The sequence below is a fragment of the Cyclospora cayetanensis genome, unplaced genomic scaffold (assembly GCF_002999335.1).
Source record: "Cyclospora cayetanensis isolate NF1_C8 unplaced genomic scaffold, CcayRef3 CcayRef3_contig_1, whole genome shotgun sequence".
Taxonomy (NCBI): domain Eukaryota; phylum Apicomplexa; class Conoidasida; order Eucoccidiorida; family Eimeriidae; genus Cyclospora; species Cyclospora cayetanensis.
In genome coordinates this window covers 263,937-280,071 of record NW_020312036.1, presented here as the reverse complement: position 1 = coordinate 280,071, position 16,135 = coordinate 263,937, and the positions used below count along the sequence as shown (strand labels likewise).

Here is a 16,135-nt window from a genome sequence, read left to right as displayed (position 1 = left end):
TGGCGAACCACTGGCTGCTCCGGGCCGGTCACTTGAGAAACAGAGCACGAGGGTTTGGCACACAGTGACGGAGGGGTAAATGGAGGTGCCCTGCCAACATGGAGATAAAGTAGGTAAAATTAAAGGTAGAATGAATCTACGTAGGATAGCGCTGTGCGATTACGCATCAGTGCAGTGCTGCAAGGATCCCACATGGGAACCACACTGGAGTATACGAGCCACCCTGTCGCCTACGCAGAATCCGTTTGAACGCATTGTATGACTCGGCTCTTCAGTACAAAATCGGTTAATCCCTCTCGATTCGTTCTGTATGCTCACTAGAAAGCTTTATTTACCCCTTTGTTGCAAAGGGGAGGACTGGTGGCCGGCGTCAGCGCCTTGCACCGAATTGCAAGGGCCTGGTGGTTGTCCGCCACTTCATACTCTTGGCCATAGTCAGTGATATTTCAAAGTATACAAGGCCTATATTCGCCTAGCAAATAGTTTTTTTATGCACTGCGAGCTAGCCATGTCGTGGGTGAGGCGGATGTGAAGTAGAAACCACTGCGCGTTACTTATCCAAGTCTGTCTTTTCCTGCTCCTCACCCATCTCTAATAGGTTTTTGTTCTTTGTAATCTTCTTCATCATGTATACGTGCTCACCGCTCTGTTTGGATTGTGTGCTTCTGAACGCATTTGATCCACTATGATGAATGCCCCTTCACCTTGTTGCATGCAATGTTAACTGTTTGCTGATCTGGCTTTGTGTCTGTATAACTCGCAGTAAATCTGTTTGCGTGCATGTCTTCTTATCCGCTTGCAGCCTCCGTTCATTTCCTGATTGTGCTCTGAAGCACTTACTGGGGGCTCCTTTTCTCATGCGGCAACAGTGTTGCGCCTGATCGGCGCTGGTTCCTATCAAGGCGACAATATCTATTTGGCATTTTGATGCACCGTGTTACGCTGGCTGCCGTGGACAGTTTGGGTCTACACTATGCTGAAGGTAAGGGGTTTAGGAATCCGCATCTGCGACTGTAACTCGTGAACAGGACCAACGGAATTCTGAAAAACCTTCAACTTGAGAAGGCACACCTTACATTTATTGCGAGGCTCACAACTGCTAATTGCCGGAACTTCAGTTCATTGTTCACACTCGAAGAAATCTGAGAATTGCTAAAGGAGAGACTTATGCTCAAGAGTGGATTTGCGTCTCCTGACTGCCGCATTTCAATGCTTCAACTCGGGTCTGCACAAGGGGGACACTTTGGCACAACCAAATACAAAGTTTGACATCAAATTCTCAAGATTCCGTCCAAAAGAGCTCTCACTCCATCTGCTCTTACTGCACAGGATTGTAAGTTATTTTATTTGCTGCTTTTAGGAAGGAGATGCAGCTAGGGTCTGCACTCCTGCGCTTATTTACACCCCTAGCAGTTGCATATAATAATTAATGCACAAGCAAACAACATTGGTTCTAATTGTACTTAGTTGAGTCTGACATTCGAGAAATGGCCTAGACGAATCTCCTAAATTCGTAGTTAGTCCTCAACTAATTCTTAACTAAATATATCGTGTGCAGGAGAAAGTGTTGAAGGGTAGCTTAGCCCGCTGCAAGCATCACGTGTGACCGTGGAATGTAGACATCTTGCTTTACACTTGTCCACTGTCGTATTGTAGGTATTTAATTTATACTGCAATATGGCTAGTACAATGCTAAGAATGTAATTGGTGGAGCGATTAGCATCGCAAGAGTGAGGCAGCCGGTAGTAGAATGTTACGTTATACAAAATTACTTGTCCCTCAATGGCTTACCCCTTACCAACTAAATGCTATGGAGCGATTCTTTCTGATACTCTATCCACATTTTCACAAATAATTAGACGTGTAGGCGGATATGCACTTCAATCTGGCTGCATGCATATTTTCCGTGGCAAAGAAGGCACATCTTCGCATTTATCACTATAAAGTGGGTATGACTGCTAATGCCAGACGGGCAAGCACCACCGGCCATAGCGGATAGCTGCCTGGAGTAAATTAAAGATGACCGTGTCCCGAAGTGCTCTTAATAGTCAGTGATTTGTACATTCTTCACTGTCATATGCCCCTGTAGCTGACTGAAATGCGATGCTTGTTCATCCCGAGTCCTTCAGCTAAGACCTCAAATGGAATATGAAGCTTAAAATCAAATGAACACATCTGGTGATAGCACATTTTGCGTATGTTCTGCATTAGATATTCTGGGATAAAGCGAAACACATTTACCAAGGCTCTGTGCATACGTCTACCACATTCGGGCAGGATACATGTCCCTCAGTATTAAAGTTGGTGGGCTACCAAGCTATGGCCCTCAATTGCAGATTAAGAGCACACAGGTCAAACCGAAAGGTCTTCATATTGTATTGTGATAATAGATAGGGGGCTAGCCCAATGGCAGTTTTGCCTACGCATCAACATGTACTCTATTTTGGTTTTAGGCTTCTTCTAGAAGCAATACAACCTTTCTCTTAAGGGTTTAGTTGCTCATGTTTCCTGAGGTGTGCTAGCATGCAACTGCGTTGGTGCTGGCTGCCTGCCACATGCTGACTGCAATGCTGTGGCGTACATCCTGGTCAGCCAAAGAGTTTTTCTCCAAGACCTAGTCTACTCCCTTCTTCAAGACACATCATTTACAAGCGTTGTTGCAACTTCGTCATATGGCATGTTCGTGCAGCACCCTCTGAGTACAGATTTGAGTAATAAAGGCTTAGCAGAAAAGATTTGGAAGCTTTTCGGGCTCGAGCATTATGCCAAAGTCCATCAGAAGATGCTTTTTAAAGCAACATCGCTTGAACCCGAAGAAATTCTTGGATCGTCTCTGGGCTTCCAAAATTTTATCACTTCATACGCATTTTATATAGCTTGCGATGCGCTACTAATCATCTTTCTGAATGTACCCTCCAAACCACTGATCGCAAACTGCATGTTTTCCTAGTGCGCCGTTCACTACCTGTTGCACTGTGCCCTCCCCGTGGATCGTTCAGTAGATCTGTATACCGATAGCTGCACTGTTTGTCAATTAGGCGGATCTAGAACCCTATTTTTGCTTGCACTTCTTCCATTTTGGTGAGAAACATTCTGGAGGGTTGCGCAGAGCCCAGTGGATCCTGCATTTTAATGTGGTAGCCTAAATACTTCACCGATAACCCATGCTGATGAATTCCAGATCTCTCATCCCTTGAGCCTCGAAAAAAACACTGGATTTCCTTGTGTGCCTGAATCTCTAAAGCCCTGAAAAATTGCACAGATCTCTTTTGCCTCTTCTTACTTTTGTGGGCCCTTGTACCAGCTCATACAAGCAATCTGTGAGTCTACGAATGCTAGCTCATCGAACATTTGATGTTTCAGCAACAGCACTCGTACAGAACACTAAGAACGATTTCTCACGAGCATCTTGAAAGTGGCCGATATCAGCGCAGATGCATAGGCCATTCGAGGCTCTCTCTGCTTCCGCTGCTGCTGCTGCTGTAGTGTTTGTTCTCCCCATCTACATCGCTTTTCCATCATAGTAGGTCTGTGTCGCACCTTTCCTGACATGTATTTTCACAAATTCCTCGCGTGCTGCAAAGATGTGCCAAGCAAATTTCGTGGGCCATAAACCTGTACACCAACACATCAGCAAATAAACAAACCGTCGTGGCAGTAACTTTCAAAAAGGAAGTTAGCGGCTGGCCGCCCACCCTTATTATCGAGCACTACTTCATAGTTTCGAAGCAAATTACTGACCAGATGCTACACGACGGAAGTATTAGGGGTTATCCACCGTGGAGCAATCGTTAGATAACGGATAAGGATTTTGCACCCCAACAGCCATGGCAGCTTCTGGTTCTTCAGCTTCATCAAATCTTGGCCCTTCTAATGAAACAGAGACAACTGGTGCACTTCTTGAAGTTTCTTCAGATGCCCACACAGTTACTTCACCTGTGCATGTATCTTTGGCTTGCAAAGTAGCAGAATCGCTTCTTGGAATATGCCTATAGTCCGTCCTTGTGTTTTCATGCTCAACTGCTGCATCTCCTAACTCTTTCTGGGCTTCATGAGACCCCTCTAAAATATTTTTTGACAGCAATAAGGTATTCCTATTTGTCACGCAGTTAACCTCTGGATTGGCTCCTGCGTGGGTGACAAGAGGCCCAGCAGACTCTTTCAGCTTTTCTGTAGATCTGGCGCCCCCCCCCATCAGAGGCGCTAGCATGTTGGCTATAGAAACAGATTGAGGGCTTCCTAGCTGCGACGATGGGCTCATGTTTGCACTAGAACCCCGAATAAATTTTTTCTCTGTTACTGCAGGAACCTCGCCTTTGATAAACTTGTTGAGCCGTGCACAAGCTTTGAAAGTGCCCTCCGGCGCGCTTTTCAAAGATAAACTTGTGATTTCTTCTTCTAAATCAATGTTGGCCACAAATGTCTGGGTGAGAAAAGTAGCTGAGCCTGTTGCTACAGCATTAGGACTTCCAGGCAGGTCAGTAAGGTCTTCTGCTTTCTGCATGTGCTGCGGTACCGAAAGCGTTGATGGAGAGCTCTCGTTAGCCCCTCTGGCATTTTGTGCTGCCTCCATGGTGGCGTGTGGGGCTCCCTGTTGCCAAAGAGATTGCTCTCGCCTCTCTAGCTGAAGTTCTCTGTGATACTTCCTCATTGTATGCGGAATCCAAAGACCAGTGCGATCATAGAAACCCAGACCAGTGAGGTCATTGCGTTTCCTAGCGGCCTCCACGGCATTTGTAGGTTCAGTAAAGCCGAAGCGTCTGGATAAGCTAAAGTAAACATTGCGATGGTGACTTTGGTGTTCAAAATAATCCTGTATTTGTGCCTTCATGACCATTGTTGGATGATGAGGTTGTTGGTGAGCCTGCAAAATACTCATACCATACGCTGCTTTAAGGGAATTCTTTGGACGATACCCTAGTGGCTGTATGCAGCCTGTGCTGCAAGGTATACCCGATAAGAGCTCAAAAACGTTTACAGCAAGTCTGCCGTAGAAAGGCGATTTTTTATTTGAATCAGGGGTTGAAAAGCCGCAGCTTCTCTCTCATTACTAACTTCAAAGGAAAGACGGAAAACTGCTACACAGTGTTTCGAGAATTTGGCGAGACCGCTGAAAAGGAGGAGCTTCCCATACCTTTCTATGACGGTTGCATTGGATGTCATGGGGATCACATATCCAGTTCGCATTGCCTCCACGATGAGAGAGGAAGTCATGACCCCAGCTTGTACTCTGCCTCGAAGCAAGCAGCTGAGACATGCACAGGTTTTGCCTTCGGTTGTGACTGTGATGCTGCGCTGACCGAGGATGCAGTTGGTGGAACGAATGTCTTTGGCTGGCCTCAAATGTAATATCTCTGCTCCACTGGAAATTGGCATCACGCTTGGGAGTGGGGCCTTTGCTGGGTAGACTACGCTGGGGCTGGGTACCTTGCTTTCTATTGGCCCTACAATGTCTAACGCCACCTTCGAGAAGCTGATGCTCCTCTGTATCCTCTTCGTCTTCGTCATCTGGGTCATGGGGAAAAACTGGAGTAAAAATGAGAGGGGAAGATGAGATCCGGTCTTGGGGGCTTGGGGGTGCTTCATTGCTGTCGTAGGCCCCTCCATTTTGGCTGTCATAAAAGCCTTCATTAGGTCCCCCACTACCTTGGAATGGGATTTCTGTGTCGTGAACAAGGAAAACATACAAAAGTATCCCCTGCCTGTGCATATTGCTTATATATTTACCATAAAATTAGTGTTATGTCGGGTTGCAGGTTTCGCAGAAAGAAAAATTGGTACTAGTACTTATTCGCTTGCCGCAGTGACCTGTTATGACATTAATAATGTCTTTAAGGGGTCACACCTTGGTGAGCTTCAGCTGCCGGAGAGATGTCTACTTGTGAGGCCGCCATGTGGCCGTGGGCCTCGGTTGTTGTGCAAAGAGAAACAAGCGCGATTAGGTACGACGCAATCGCTTGAAAGTTAAGCATTTTGTCTGTAAAAATAGGCTGCAGCAGGTTCGCAGCAGACGTAAGAAGTTTTGCAGTGTGAAAGAAGGATTTCCAGCTGCGAAGACAAAGTCACGGAGCATCCATTGCTCCAAGCAGGTACAAAAAGTGACCAACGACTGCACTGTACCCCCAAGTCCAGCATAATGAATCAGCAGAACGCAGTACACACTTATTTAAAGAATATTTCAAATGTATTTCGTAGATGAATGCCACCATGCCTGCGGTGGTGAGTCACCCCCGATGTGGTAGCTGGGAGAGACCGGAGGTCTAGAAGCTAACTTGGAGGCAGTTGTGTGTAATAGCATACCTTATCGGAACAGGATCTCAAATACTTATAGATGCAGCGCTTTAATGAGGTAAAGAGCCAATAATTAATTGAAGACCCAGATCTTAGTAAGGTAGCAGGCGTGGGCTGCCGGTTTCTCTACTGGTTCCACAATAACCCTAAGCGCAGCAAGCAAAACACGCCAGGACGCCAACCTACGACTTGCGATTGGGTGGAGGCCAACTTACCTTATATATTAGCATTATAGCCTTTGATTGATGCATTAAAACATCTATTCATCGACTTGTTAGCACCGATTGCAGAAAACACGTTAAACGGTCAGTACTAGCGTCACGGCATTGCAAGAACACAGGGAGCACGGCAGATGGTCCCAAATTCCACATGTGAATTTGCTGGGGTCTTTACCTTCATCCTTAGGCTTCTATACGTACTTTTAAAAGCACTTAGCGGTATCCTGGACAAAGGAGCAAAAGACGATACCTTCACACTACTCCGATTTCAATGGACTTCTGGCACCGTCGAGGTACTTGGGATGTAGCACGCAGAGGCATCTCTTTACGAGCTGTTACTTTCCTCTTAATGTGGATTCCTCCAGCACTGCAATTGCCAATATCCTTTATCCTTGTAAGAACAAGCTGTAGACGTCCCCTAGTATTACTTTGCACGTTCAGAGCATAGTGTTGCAATATCGGCTTTTGTACTGCACAAGCGGCGAAAGGCAGCGAACAGATATTGCCTAGCAATACACATTAAAGCATCTGATTCCCCACGTTCGTTCTGATTTTTGCTAGTTTTCCTTTTTACTAGCAAAGGGGGCTGCGCGCCTTTTGTATTCCCGAGGCTGACTTCGCTGTTAACTAGCGCTACCCGAAAACTACTCAACTAATCAGCATCTACTATAACTGGTTTGTCCCTAATTTAAACATGCCTCTGTCTGTTCATTCATACATTCCTCCAGGCTCACACAACAGAAGGTAAATTAAGCCCCTGCTGTTAGTACAGTATTCGTGCTTTTACCACTTATTAGCAGTAGCCGAATTCTACCCAATAGAAGAATACAGGCAGTCCATGGAAATCCGTGGGAGCTACCAAAGCATTGTACTATTCAGCGGTTTCTCCACTATGTAATTCTCCCTAACCCACGCCAGGATCATTGCCCCCTTGAATCTTTACTAGACTACGTTGAGCCCAGACTATCAGTGAATTAGAGTGAAATAAAAAGATACGCGCCAACATGGGATGATATAATTCTTTGATGCGCAGTAGTCTCCAAAGCTTTAGGGATGAGGCGGCAAGCTGTCTACCTCGCAGCCACCCTGCTGCGCCACTGAGAATTTCGCCAAACGCGTGATACGCAGAGCTTGGAAGTACCCTTAGGGCGAGAGCGGTATGTATTGTTTGATGATGCATAACTAAACGAAATGTCGACACCGTCGCTTGACATGTCTTGGCAGCGCACTTGTTTAGTGCATCGGTTGCGGGAATGTTGAGTGCAATTGCAGCAGCAGTAGAAGCGATGAGCGGCATCTGCAGCTACATTGGAAGCCGCTGGCGCTGCACCGACTATACAAACACCACCAGCTACCTATTAAAAGGCAGCATAGCAAACAGTCCAAAAACGCCTATCCATGGCGCGTTCGCTAGAAGCTCCGATCGATTTTCCGGTTGAAATGATGGCGGCCTCAGGAGTGCCCTCACAAAGGCAGTAAGCCCTATCGTGATTTCGACAGCATCTGTCTCCCTGTGGCGTTATACATCACCTGAGAGGCAATATCCATCTGCTCTTACTGGGCATATCAAGTAGATCAATCTCTATGCCCATGTACATCACCCGCTTCAATTTGTAAAAACGGCCTTCAGATCGTTGCTGCAGCAGCAATTACTGCTAACTACTAAGCCAAGTGGTTTCCACACAACCAAAGAATCGGTGGTTGCACAATAGTACTCCACATGACTCTGGCTGCACGCCATGGAATGTAGCAAAGGCATAGTGGGCCACGCACACTTGCTGTGCCGCCGCTGGAGCTTCCATTGGTGCCTGGATTCGCTTGGAGCCAAAGTAGTGGATAATGGGAAGCGCGAGTTCAGAACTCCTGGCAAAAACGCACCTACAAGCGCTACCACAACAATGCAGGCCCCCGCAGCCGAATACAGTGCCCGATACGAGCCTGCAGGGCCTGTCTTCCCACTCACGTCAGGAGGGCTGGTAATGCAACATCGTCACATGTCCCCCTGCCTGCCTAAAATGACAATATGCAGCAGGGGTCAGTAAGGTTTTGATGATTAACAGGGCTGTGAATAGAACCGAGCAGACCACAGGGAAAGCAAATGGTCGCACTAGGTACTGGGAATTCGGCCTTGTGCTGCTGCTGCAATCCACTGATATACATGAGTCTTCGAAGGTTAAGATAATGAGCTTCCTTTGAGAATAGCTTTGTGCTTTAAGCTTCAATTATATGCCTTAGCGATGCATTTGTCCGGATGGGCTCTGGCAGTCAAATTGTGTGGCGGGGCTGCTTTACTAGTCTTTATGCCCGTCGCACCACTATGTTACCCCCCAACCGCCTTTGAGAGAGTCATAAATATCTCTTCATCTCAAGTCTGTTGCGAGTTCCCACACAGCAGTGGCATGCTATAGACTAGCACAACTTAGTTGGTGTATGCCCCCTTTGTGTGACGTAATTCAGTATGCCAGATGCCAACGCTATCATTCCCTGTCACAACGTATTGGAATGCATAAGAAGAAACAATATGCTTATTTCATGCCAGCGTGTTGATGTGCCTCCCAAGATCTGATTGCCTTCTCACCACTTCTTTTGCCGCATTTGAGATCTAGTGCTTAACCCACCCAACCCGTGACGTCAGCTGCTTTTACATTCAGTGCTTGATTTACGACATAAGAGGTTCGGAAAAGGCCGCTTCAAAACGCGAAGGGCAGATCGTGCCACCTCCAGAAGCGCAGTGGTGTGTGATACCCCCTCAAGGACCCCACAGACATGACGCCTTAACACTGACAGGGCAGGTTTCACTAGCAATAACGAGTCTGAAGAACAGCTAGTGTAGCGGCAGCGCTGCGCTAGATTGAGATCAGCAGCAGCGTTTCTGTAGTGCCTGCGTCAGACCAAGGCGATCCGGTCTTCATACATCAAAAAGAAGCCAGTGCAAGAGTCCTACAATAGTTTCGAGTTGTTGGGTCGTAGTTCTGCCTTCAAGTGCAAGGCAAACACACCTCAGCAATTCTGATATGTGCTAGCTCAGCCTATCATTGCCTTAGACTCATCCACGGCTACCGAAGCTCAAGGTAGTCAGCCATCGCTGCGCCGACTCTGGGCCACTTTGCTGCAATTGTCTCGAGAAGCGCTCAGGTAGTGCGGGCTGCTTGTGGCAGCCATCAAGCGTTCCTCCCCATAGAGCAATGTTCAACGAAACCGGGGAAGCTCCCAGTGGCGGCGTCATTCGGGTACCCGCCCGCATGCGACCCTAGCACATTGGCATACAAGCCGCACAATGGTATCAAGACAAAGGGCAAAGTGAACAAGGCAGAAACAGCTAGCCGCTAGTTTGCCATTCCCCCCCGAAGCGCCAACAGCAGCAGTAGCAGTGGCGGCAAGCTCAACCATATTGGTACACACATCGTCGTGCATGCGCAACAACCTTCAAATACTACGTGAATCGACCGCCCAAAGGTGCAGATATGTCGTGCAGGGCGAGATGGCACCCACTGTTCAGACTCCGCGGCAGTCACCAGTCCCCTACGCGTTAATTGTACATGCCGGTAACGGGCCAACATGCCCCATCCAGCAGGCCACTGTCCTCATTCGAATACAACAAGAGACATCCTGGGGTGCCGGGCAGTTCACAGTTGCTCGTTGGGGGTGCCTACTATAGCGAACGGTGGAAACGAATCAGGCAAAAGAACACCGCCTTAGCTACTGTAAGGCCATATTTTTAAAGAAGACAGCAAATTCCAGATAGCGTTGTAGAATGGCAGAGAAGAGTACGTGCTTCACTGGGAAGCCCGACTTCCGATCGGGCTTCACTTAGGAAAACCAAAAGGACAGGAAGCCGGATGCAGGGCAGCTGAGGAGAAGAATAGTCTCCAACCGATACAGCCACAAAATAACAAGCAATACCATGGTCTCATGCACCTTGACGCTCCACTGAATCAGCAACAGGGAATGTGTAGTCCGACAAGTAAGGTCCAGAAGGGAGGTAATAAATTCGAAGGCTGTCCCCGCGATCTTCCCCCAGCTTTAAGTCCCCTTGAACGTGTAACGGCGCGCCCGATACTTCTACATGCATTGCGAGAGAATCCGACCCGCAGATGATACAAGCATGCCGCTGAAGGCACACTGCTGATGTTGGCCAAGGCTTCTCCCACAGTACTCGAAAAAATGCTGTCCAGTCTAGCATTGACTGCTGAGTACTGTTCCTTTTGCAACCTACACGCTGCCACGCTTTATTGGCGCAACATATCACATTGAATCAAGCTTTGACGTGCTGGAATTGTGTCTTAGCTGTTTCTGGCGACAAATGGACCGGAGACTTCGCTCAATTACGCACAGCTTCTGCTGAAGCTCCAGCTGCACCTGTAGCAACTGGCGGCCTGTAGCCGATCCTGCCACGCGGCTGCAGGCCTGAGCGAACTCCTTCACTGTAGGCACCACAGACACCGAATGATAAGGAAAAGCAGCACTGGCGCCAACCCGAGAGCTGCGTGTCAGCGAAGGCAACGCCCGGAGAGCCTGAAACGCAACTCTCTGGGCCTTTAGATACACCCCTTTTGGACACCTGAAGAGTGCGAATTTGGAGTCATAGTGCATTGCTTTATCAAGGCCTTTAGGAAGGATTTAACCCTCACCTGTCACGAACTGAATGCCACGTTGGTGGTACATGCTCAGGACATCGAATGCCTGATAAAAAGGTATACGTGCCGCCTGAGGCCGCAAGGCAAGCAGAAAAACAGCTTCCAAAAAGTTAGGCTAGACACTGGATCAGAGGGAGGAAATGATGGCAAAAAAATTTGAGGTGAGCTATGACATTATCAAGCTAGGGCAGCGGCCGTCGCGCGGGTCATGTATTGTTATTTCTGACACGTTCGCTTCCGTTATCCGGATACATAAGCGATTAAGAAGGGAGATTCAACTGCCCGACAGACCTGCAGTGCGCCTTGAACGATTGGGTGCCGGAGAATGTCCATGGGCTGGTGGCCTCCTACCCTCAAGTATTTCACGCAAGTGCGGACGGTAATACCCTCAACCGGCACAGTCTCGGGGATGTGGGCCCTGACCTGGAGAGGTTCTGATTCAACTGCGCTTTCTGTGGACGGCCTTGCCGTGCTATCCTCGCTGGTAAGCCCAGTGAGCTTCCGTTCTAAAAGTGCACCCGCCGTGGCTACAGCTAACGGGGTCCTGGGGCTTTGCGAAGCAGAAGCAGCTGCAGCATTTATTACGCTACTGCCACCCGTGTAGCGCCCGCCGGTTGTCGTTTCGCCTTCTCGAGGAATCCCCGGAACAGTGCTGTCCTGAGTTGCGTCCCCCGCAGCCCAAACGCTGGGTGTGGGGTCTGATGACGCGAGTGCGTAAGTAGTACCCTGTGTTAACACCGTAGAGACAGCAGGGCGGAGGCAAACAAGGAAGGAAGTCTTTTCAAACGCTGACATTAACAGCTTTTCGTTGTACAGGTCCTTTTCAAGATCGTCCTTGTAGTTCGCCTCTTTCAACAGCCTGTTAGACATGTCCACGTAAGCATCCAGGATAATGCCTGAGGAACCAAAAATACCATGCCAGCTCAAACCTTAAAATGCAATAAGAGCTCATTCCTTAGCGCTATGTCGCTATCTCACGCCTACCATGCCGCACAGAAAATTCCAGCAATGCTTCATCACTCTGTCCAAATGAACCCCAAACCGTAAGGCTTGTAATCCATATGTAATTACCTACAGAGGAATAAGGCTAATCTGGAATTCTTGCACCCTAGCGTCATGCCTAACAGATGGATTGACTGCCAGTAAGCAGAGGCTGAATAACGCATTAGGGCGTACATGCTTAACACCAGTGAGTCGCCTACCTGTGACAATATTTAAAAGAGTCAGCGTTGTAAAGCAAATGTACCCCACGAAGAAAATTCTGCTGAATGGGTGCTTCTCTGCAGTCGCTGTGGCCACATTGTTCCAGCCTAAAGCCACAACCCTCGCAAAGTTGATACAAATATGCGGAGAAACAGGAAGCAGCGGCAAAAAAAGACGACTGTCCCTTTTTTCTTCATGCTACACATGTAACACAAAAGAACAATAGACCTTATAAGCAATGATTACCTTCAAGTGTGAGAACTGTGAAGAGCGTAAACATTGACAGCACCAAGTTGCCCCACAACAACCGCATCTCTGGGTCATCTTCATCCTGAACATCATGCACAGAAATCGAAAGGCCAGGAAAGATAAAGAGGCACCGAAATGCCGTCTCTAGACGGCATTTAATCTTTATATGCACCTGCCAATTTTTTGCCTAATTGGCGAAGTCATTTGCAGCGTCTCCGGCTTTCGTTCGCATTGATAGATTTATGAACACCAAATAACCACATTGCTGTATCTACCATGCTGCTCCTGTCTCGGCGATGCCCTTCCTGCATCTACTACAAATCGCGTCTGCGCCATTCTGCATCTACTCTTGAAAAGGCAAAATTTATGTGTGGAGACGTACATAGTAAGCCCAGGTGCAGAAGATGGCGCAAGTATATATAACCACCAGTACGAACAGAGCTGTCCACAGCAAGGAACGAAGACTGTGGAGAATACCTGCAAGGAAAAGCCAGAGCAATACCACGCGCACGTGCATTACAAATGTGTGCACCAGATGTGCCCCAATATCAACCAAAACCACATGCATACATAAAATTGCAACCAGTATGTACTTCTTTAAATAGTTACTGAATGCACAAGCCCTGAAATATGGCTGCACACACAATCCATTCAAAAGCGAAAATCTACATTACTACAGGATGCCCAAGGTGGAGGCCAGTGGCCAAAAGGCACACTATTGGGGAGTGAGCGACTCACTTCTCGTGAGGAAGAACAACTCCCTACAGGAAAATGCCAAACGGTAAACGCGCGTCAGCTGTATCGTATCCAGTGCCTGCATACACAACTCCCACCGAATTCCAAACCCTGGCCTTGGTGGCAGCCCCCGATGAACCATGAAGTTGGGGGCCCTTCGCTGAAGGGCGCGAGACCAAAGGGCTGCATCTGCCGAAGCACCAAGGCTAATGGAGCTCTTATCTTTGTAAAGAGTTGTGAGGCCAAGATCCACAAGGCTCTCCCATAGACAGACACCGCAGCACTAACTGCATTCCTGCCTGTTCAGGTACGCTTTGCTACTAACTCTGCACATTTAAATGCGCTTTATACAAAGCAGAAGCACACGCCTCACCACGAGCGCAATTTGTGCGTCTCCAATCGTGAAGTCGTTAACAATGCCGTCTGTCCTCTCCAGGGGATTTGGTTCAAAGACGCGGGTCCCCAAACCCCCAACATTCAGCAGAATGGAGACTCGAAGCGCCAGGGCAGCAAGACCCACAAGCTGCAGCGCAGTGTCAAAAAGGCACTGTTGATCCCGCAGGAACCGCCGCAAGCCGAGGGCGCGACACCGCAAGGCCGCTTCGCAAGAAAAGAAGCTCCATATCAACACATCAGCGCCAAACAAACAAACAAACGCCGTCTGCAAAATCGCAAACAAACAGATATGCTGATGCATATATGGAAGGGCAGGTATGTGTACAGTTCGGCAGATACGACGCAAGGACAACTGCAATCTCAATGGGCTCAAAAAGGCTGTGGTACCTGGTTTGCATTCAAGAATTACGGCATGTGGCTCCCCAAAAGGGAAGACGTAGCCAAAGTGAGTGAGCGAACCAATGTGCATGCATGTGAGAGAAAAATAGCAACGCACGTGGTTGGCGGGGGGGAAGTAGGTGCTAATTCCATACTTAATCGCACTGAAAACCACCATCAGTGTTAACAACATTCGGAAGGACGATAGGGCTATGCGGGACTCCTGAGAGACACAAACATGCGTCACACTCTTAGTTTTGTAAACTCTGGAGAGTCGGCATAGCCGTGCACCGCAGATGCTCGTGCATGTCACACAACAGCGCAGCTGCAAGCGGCTTGGGTTTGGGATGCCCGAACAAAACTACTACGCCAATCCGGGCGTCTCAGCGTGACGCTGCTATGACAGATGTACCGAATCCCCCTGGCTCCACGAATGCTTTCTGCAAGTCCCAGCTATCCCTCTGTTTTACGATGCTACCCCCCACACGGCGGCTCGCATTGGCCTCACAGGAGAGTTCACTCTGAATAGCCTTCTAAATTCTCTTTCCACTCCGTCGTCCTTTTCCGACTCAATGACCCAAAATGAGGTAGGCTGACCCCACTGCACTCCACCAGCAACGACTTGGCTCTCTCGATGGTGCTGATGATGCCGCAACAGCTGGTAAGGGCCTGCCGGCCGCGTTGCACCGCCAGGCAACAAACACCCGCAGTCCTCGCAGCTCGGCACCCTTCGGGGGCACCCAGGTACTGTGGGGAGTCCCAGAGGGCCCCCGTGGCCGGCAGACCCCTCGGCGTCTCGGCTGTCGATTGAGGCCGCCTTGCGCAGCTGACCCCATAAAGGGATGGTGCTCTGTACGACGGCGAAACCGCTGGGAGCGTTGGCTTTCTGAATTCCGCATGATGAACACTGGCCTTCCTCTTTTGCCTCATCCTTTTCAGGCTGCACGTCGCAGCCTTGAACTTCTGTGGACTGCTGGTCTTGTTGCTCTTGCTGCTTCTGCTGAGGCCCCCGGCGAAGGCCGGGGCTCTGCAACATCTCCAGCGCCTTCGGGGAAAGACTGTGGACTCCCACACTGCGAAAAAGGGGACTGCGCGGAGCCTCATTGCAAACTTTATCAATGGACGACCAACGAGTGTTTATCTCACAACTGCTCTCCCCGCTGCGGCTCCCACCTCTCCTGCTGCGTCCTCTTCTACTGCTGGAGCGGCAGGCTTTGCTGCCACGATGCTCAGAACCCTCTGCTCTTCTAAGATCTACACTGTGGCCTCGAGGGGATGTTTCTTCCCCTATAACCGGACACTTGTTTACGAGGGACGGGAGGACTGTAGGGGGCCCCTCATGGATACCGCAGCTGCAGTCCCCAGTAGGCTCCTGAGATATTGACCGATACCTCTCCACAGGTGGCTGCTTTAGCTCATGTATTTCCACAGATTCTGCTTCGGAAGATCCCACAGAAGATCTCCGCCGGCAGTCCCTCCTGCTCGTCTGTGGTGCACACCTCTGGTGCAATAGGCTCTGAGACAGGTTGTGGCGGGACGCGGATCCCCTGATATTACCTGGGGTGGGTGCCAAAGGGCCCTGCTGTCTGGGCGTTGTCGACTGAGGCATCTTGCCTAGCAGCAGCGGCAGCCTATGGGGGATCGTGTTGCTGAGCTAGAGCCCGCTGGGGCTGCTGGGGGCCCCTGCAGCTGTGGCTCAGAGAGCACTCCATGCGATATCAAGACGAGAGCCCAAATGGACGTGAAGCTGGGACCCCAAGGGCAGAGGGATTGGCTGGATGGCTGGAGGCTGTGGCGGTTCTACAATTCGTGCTGATACGCACGGGGCATCCCTCCGCACAGTGGACGATGCAGAGACCGGTAAGGCCCCGCGGTCATATATTTCGTGAGGACCGCAAAAGAAACACACTGCGGAAAGAAGTGGTAGAAGTGGGCCGCCAATAAGAGGAGACTCTGGTACGTGACGGTAGGCAAAGGCAGCGTCTAGCGTGCTCCCCTCAAACGGCTTCCGGTGAAAACAGACCGAAA

General features: G+C 49.2%; 1 protein-coding gene across 1 annotated transcript; it reads right to left on the bottom strand.

The window, feature by feature from the left end:
* Positions 1-10,754: 10,754 nt before the first annotated feature.
* On the bottom strand, positions 10,755-15,716 carry LOC34618816. Its single transcript, XM_026336363.1, has 9 exons — positions 15,321-15,716; positions 14,616-15,152; positions 13,707-13,994; positions 13,337-13,412; positions 13,010-13,075; positions 12,349-12,456; positions 11,438-12,042; positions 11,141-11,216; positions 10,755-10,933 (listed from the first exon to the last, which is right to left on the bottom strand). Exons 1-9 carry the CDS (start codon positions 15,714-15,716, stop codon positions 10,755-10,757), a joined length of 2,331 nt encoding a protein of 776 aa, XP_026192148.1.
* Between the last annotated feature and the right edge of the window lie 419 nt (positions 15,717-16,135).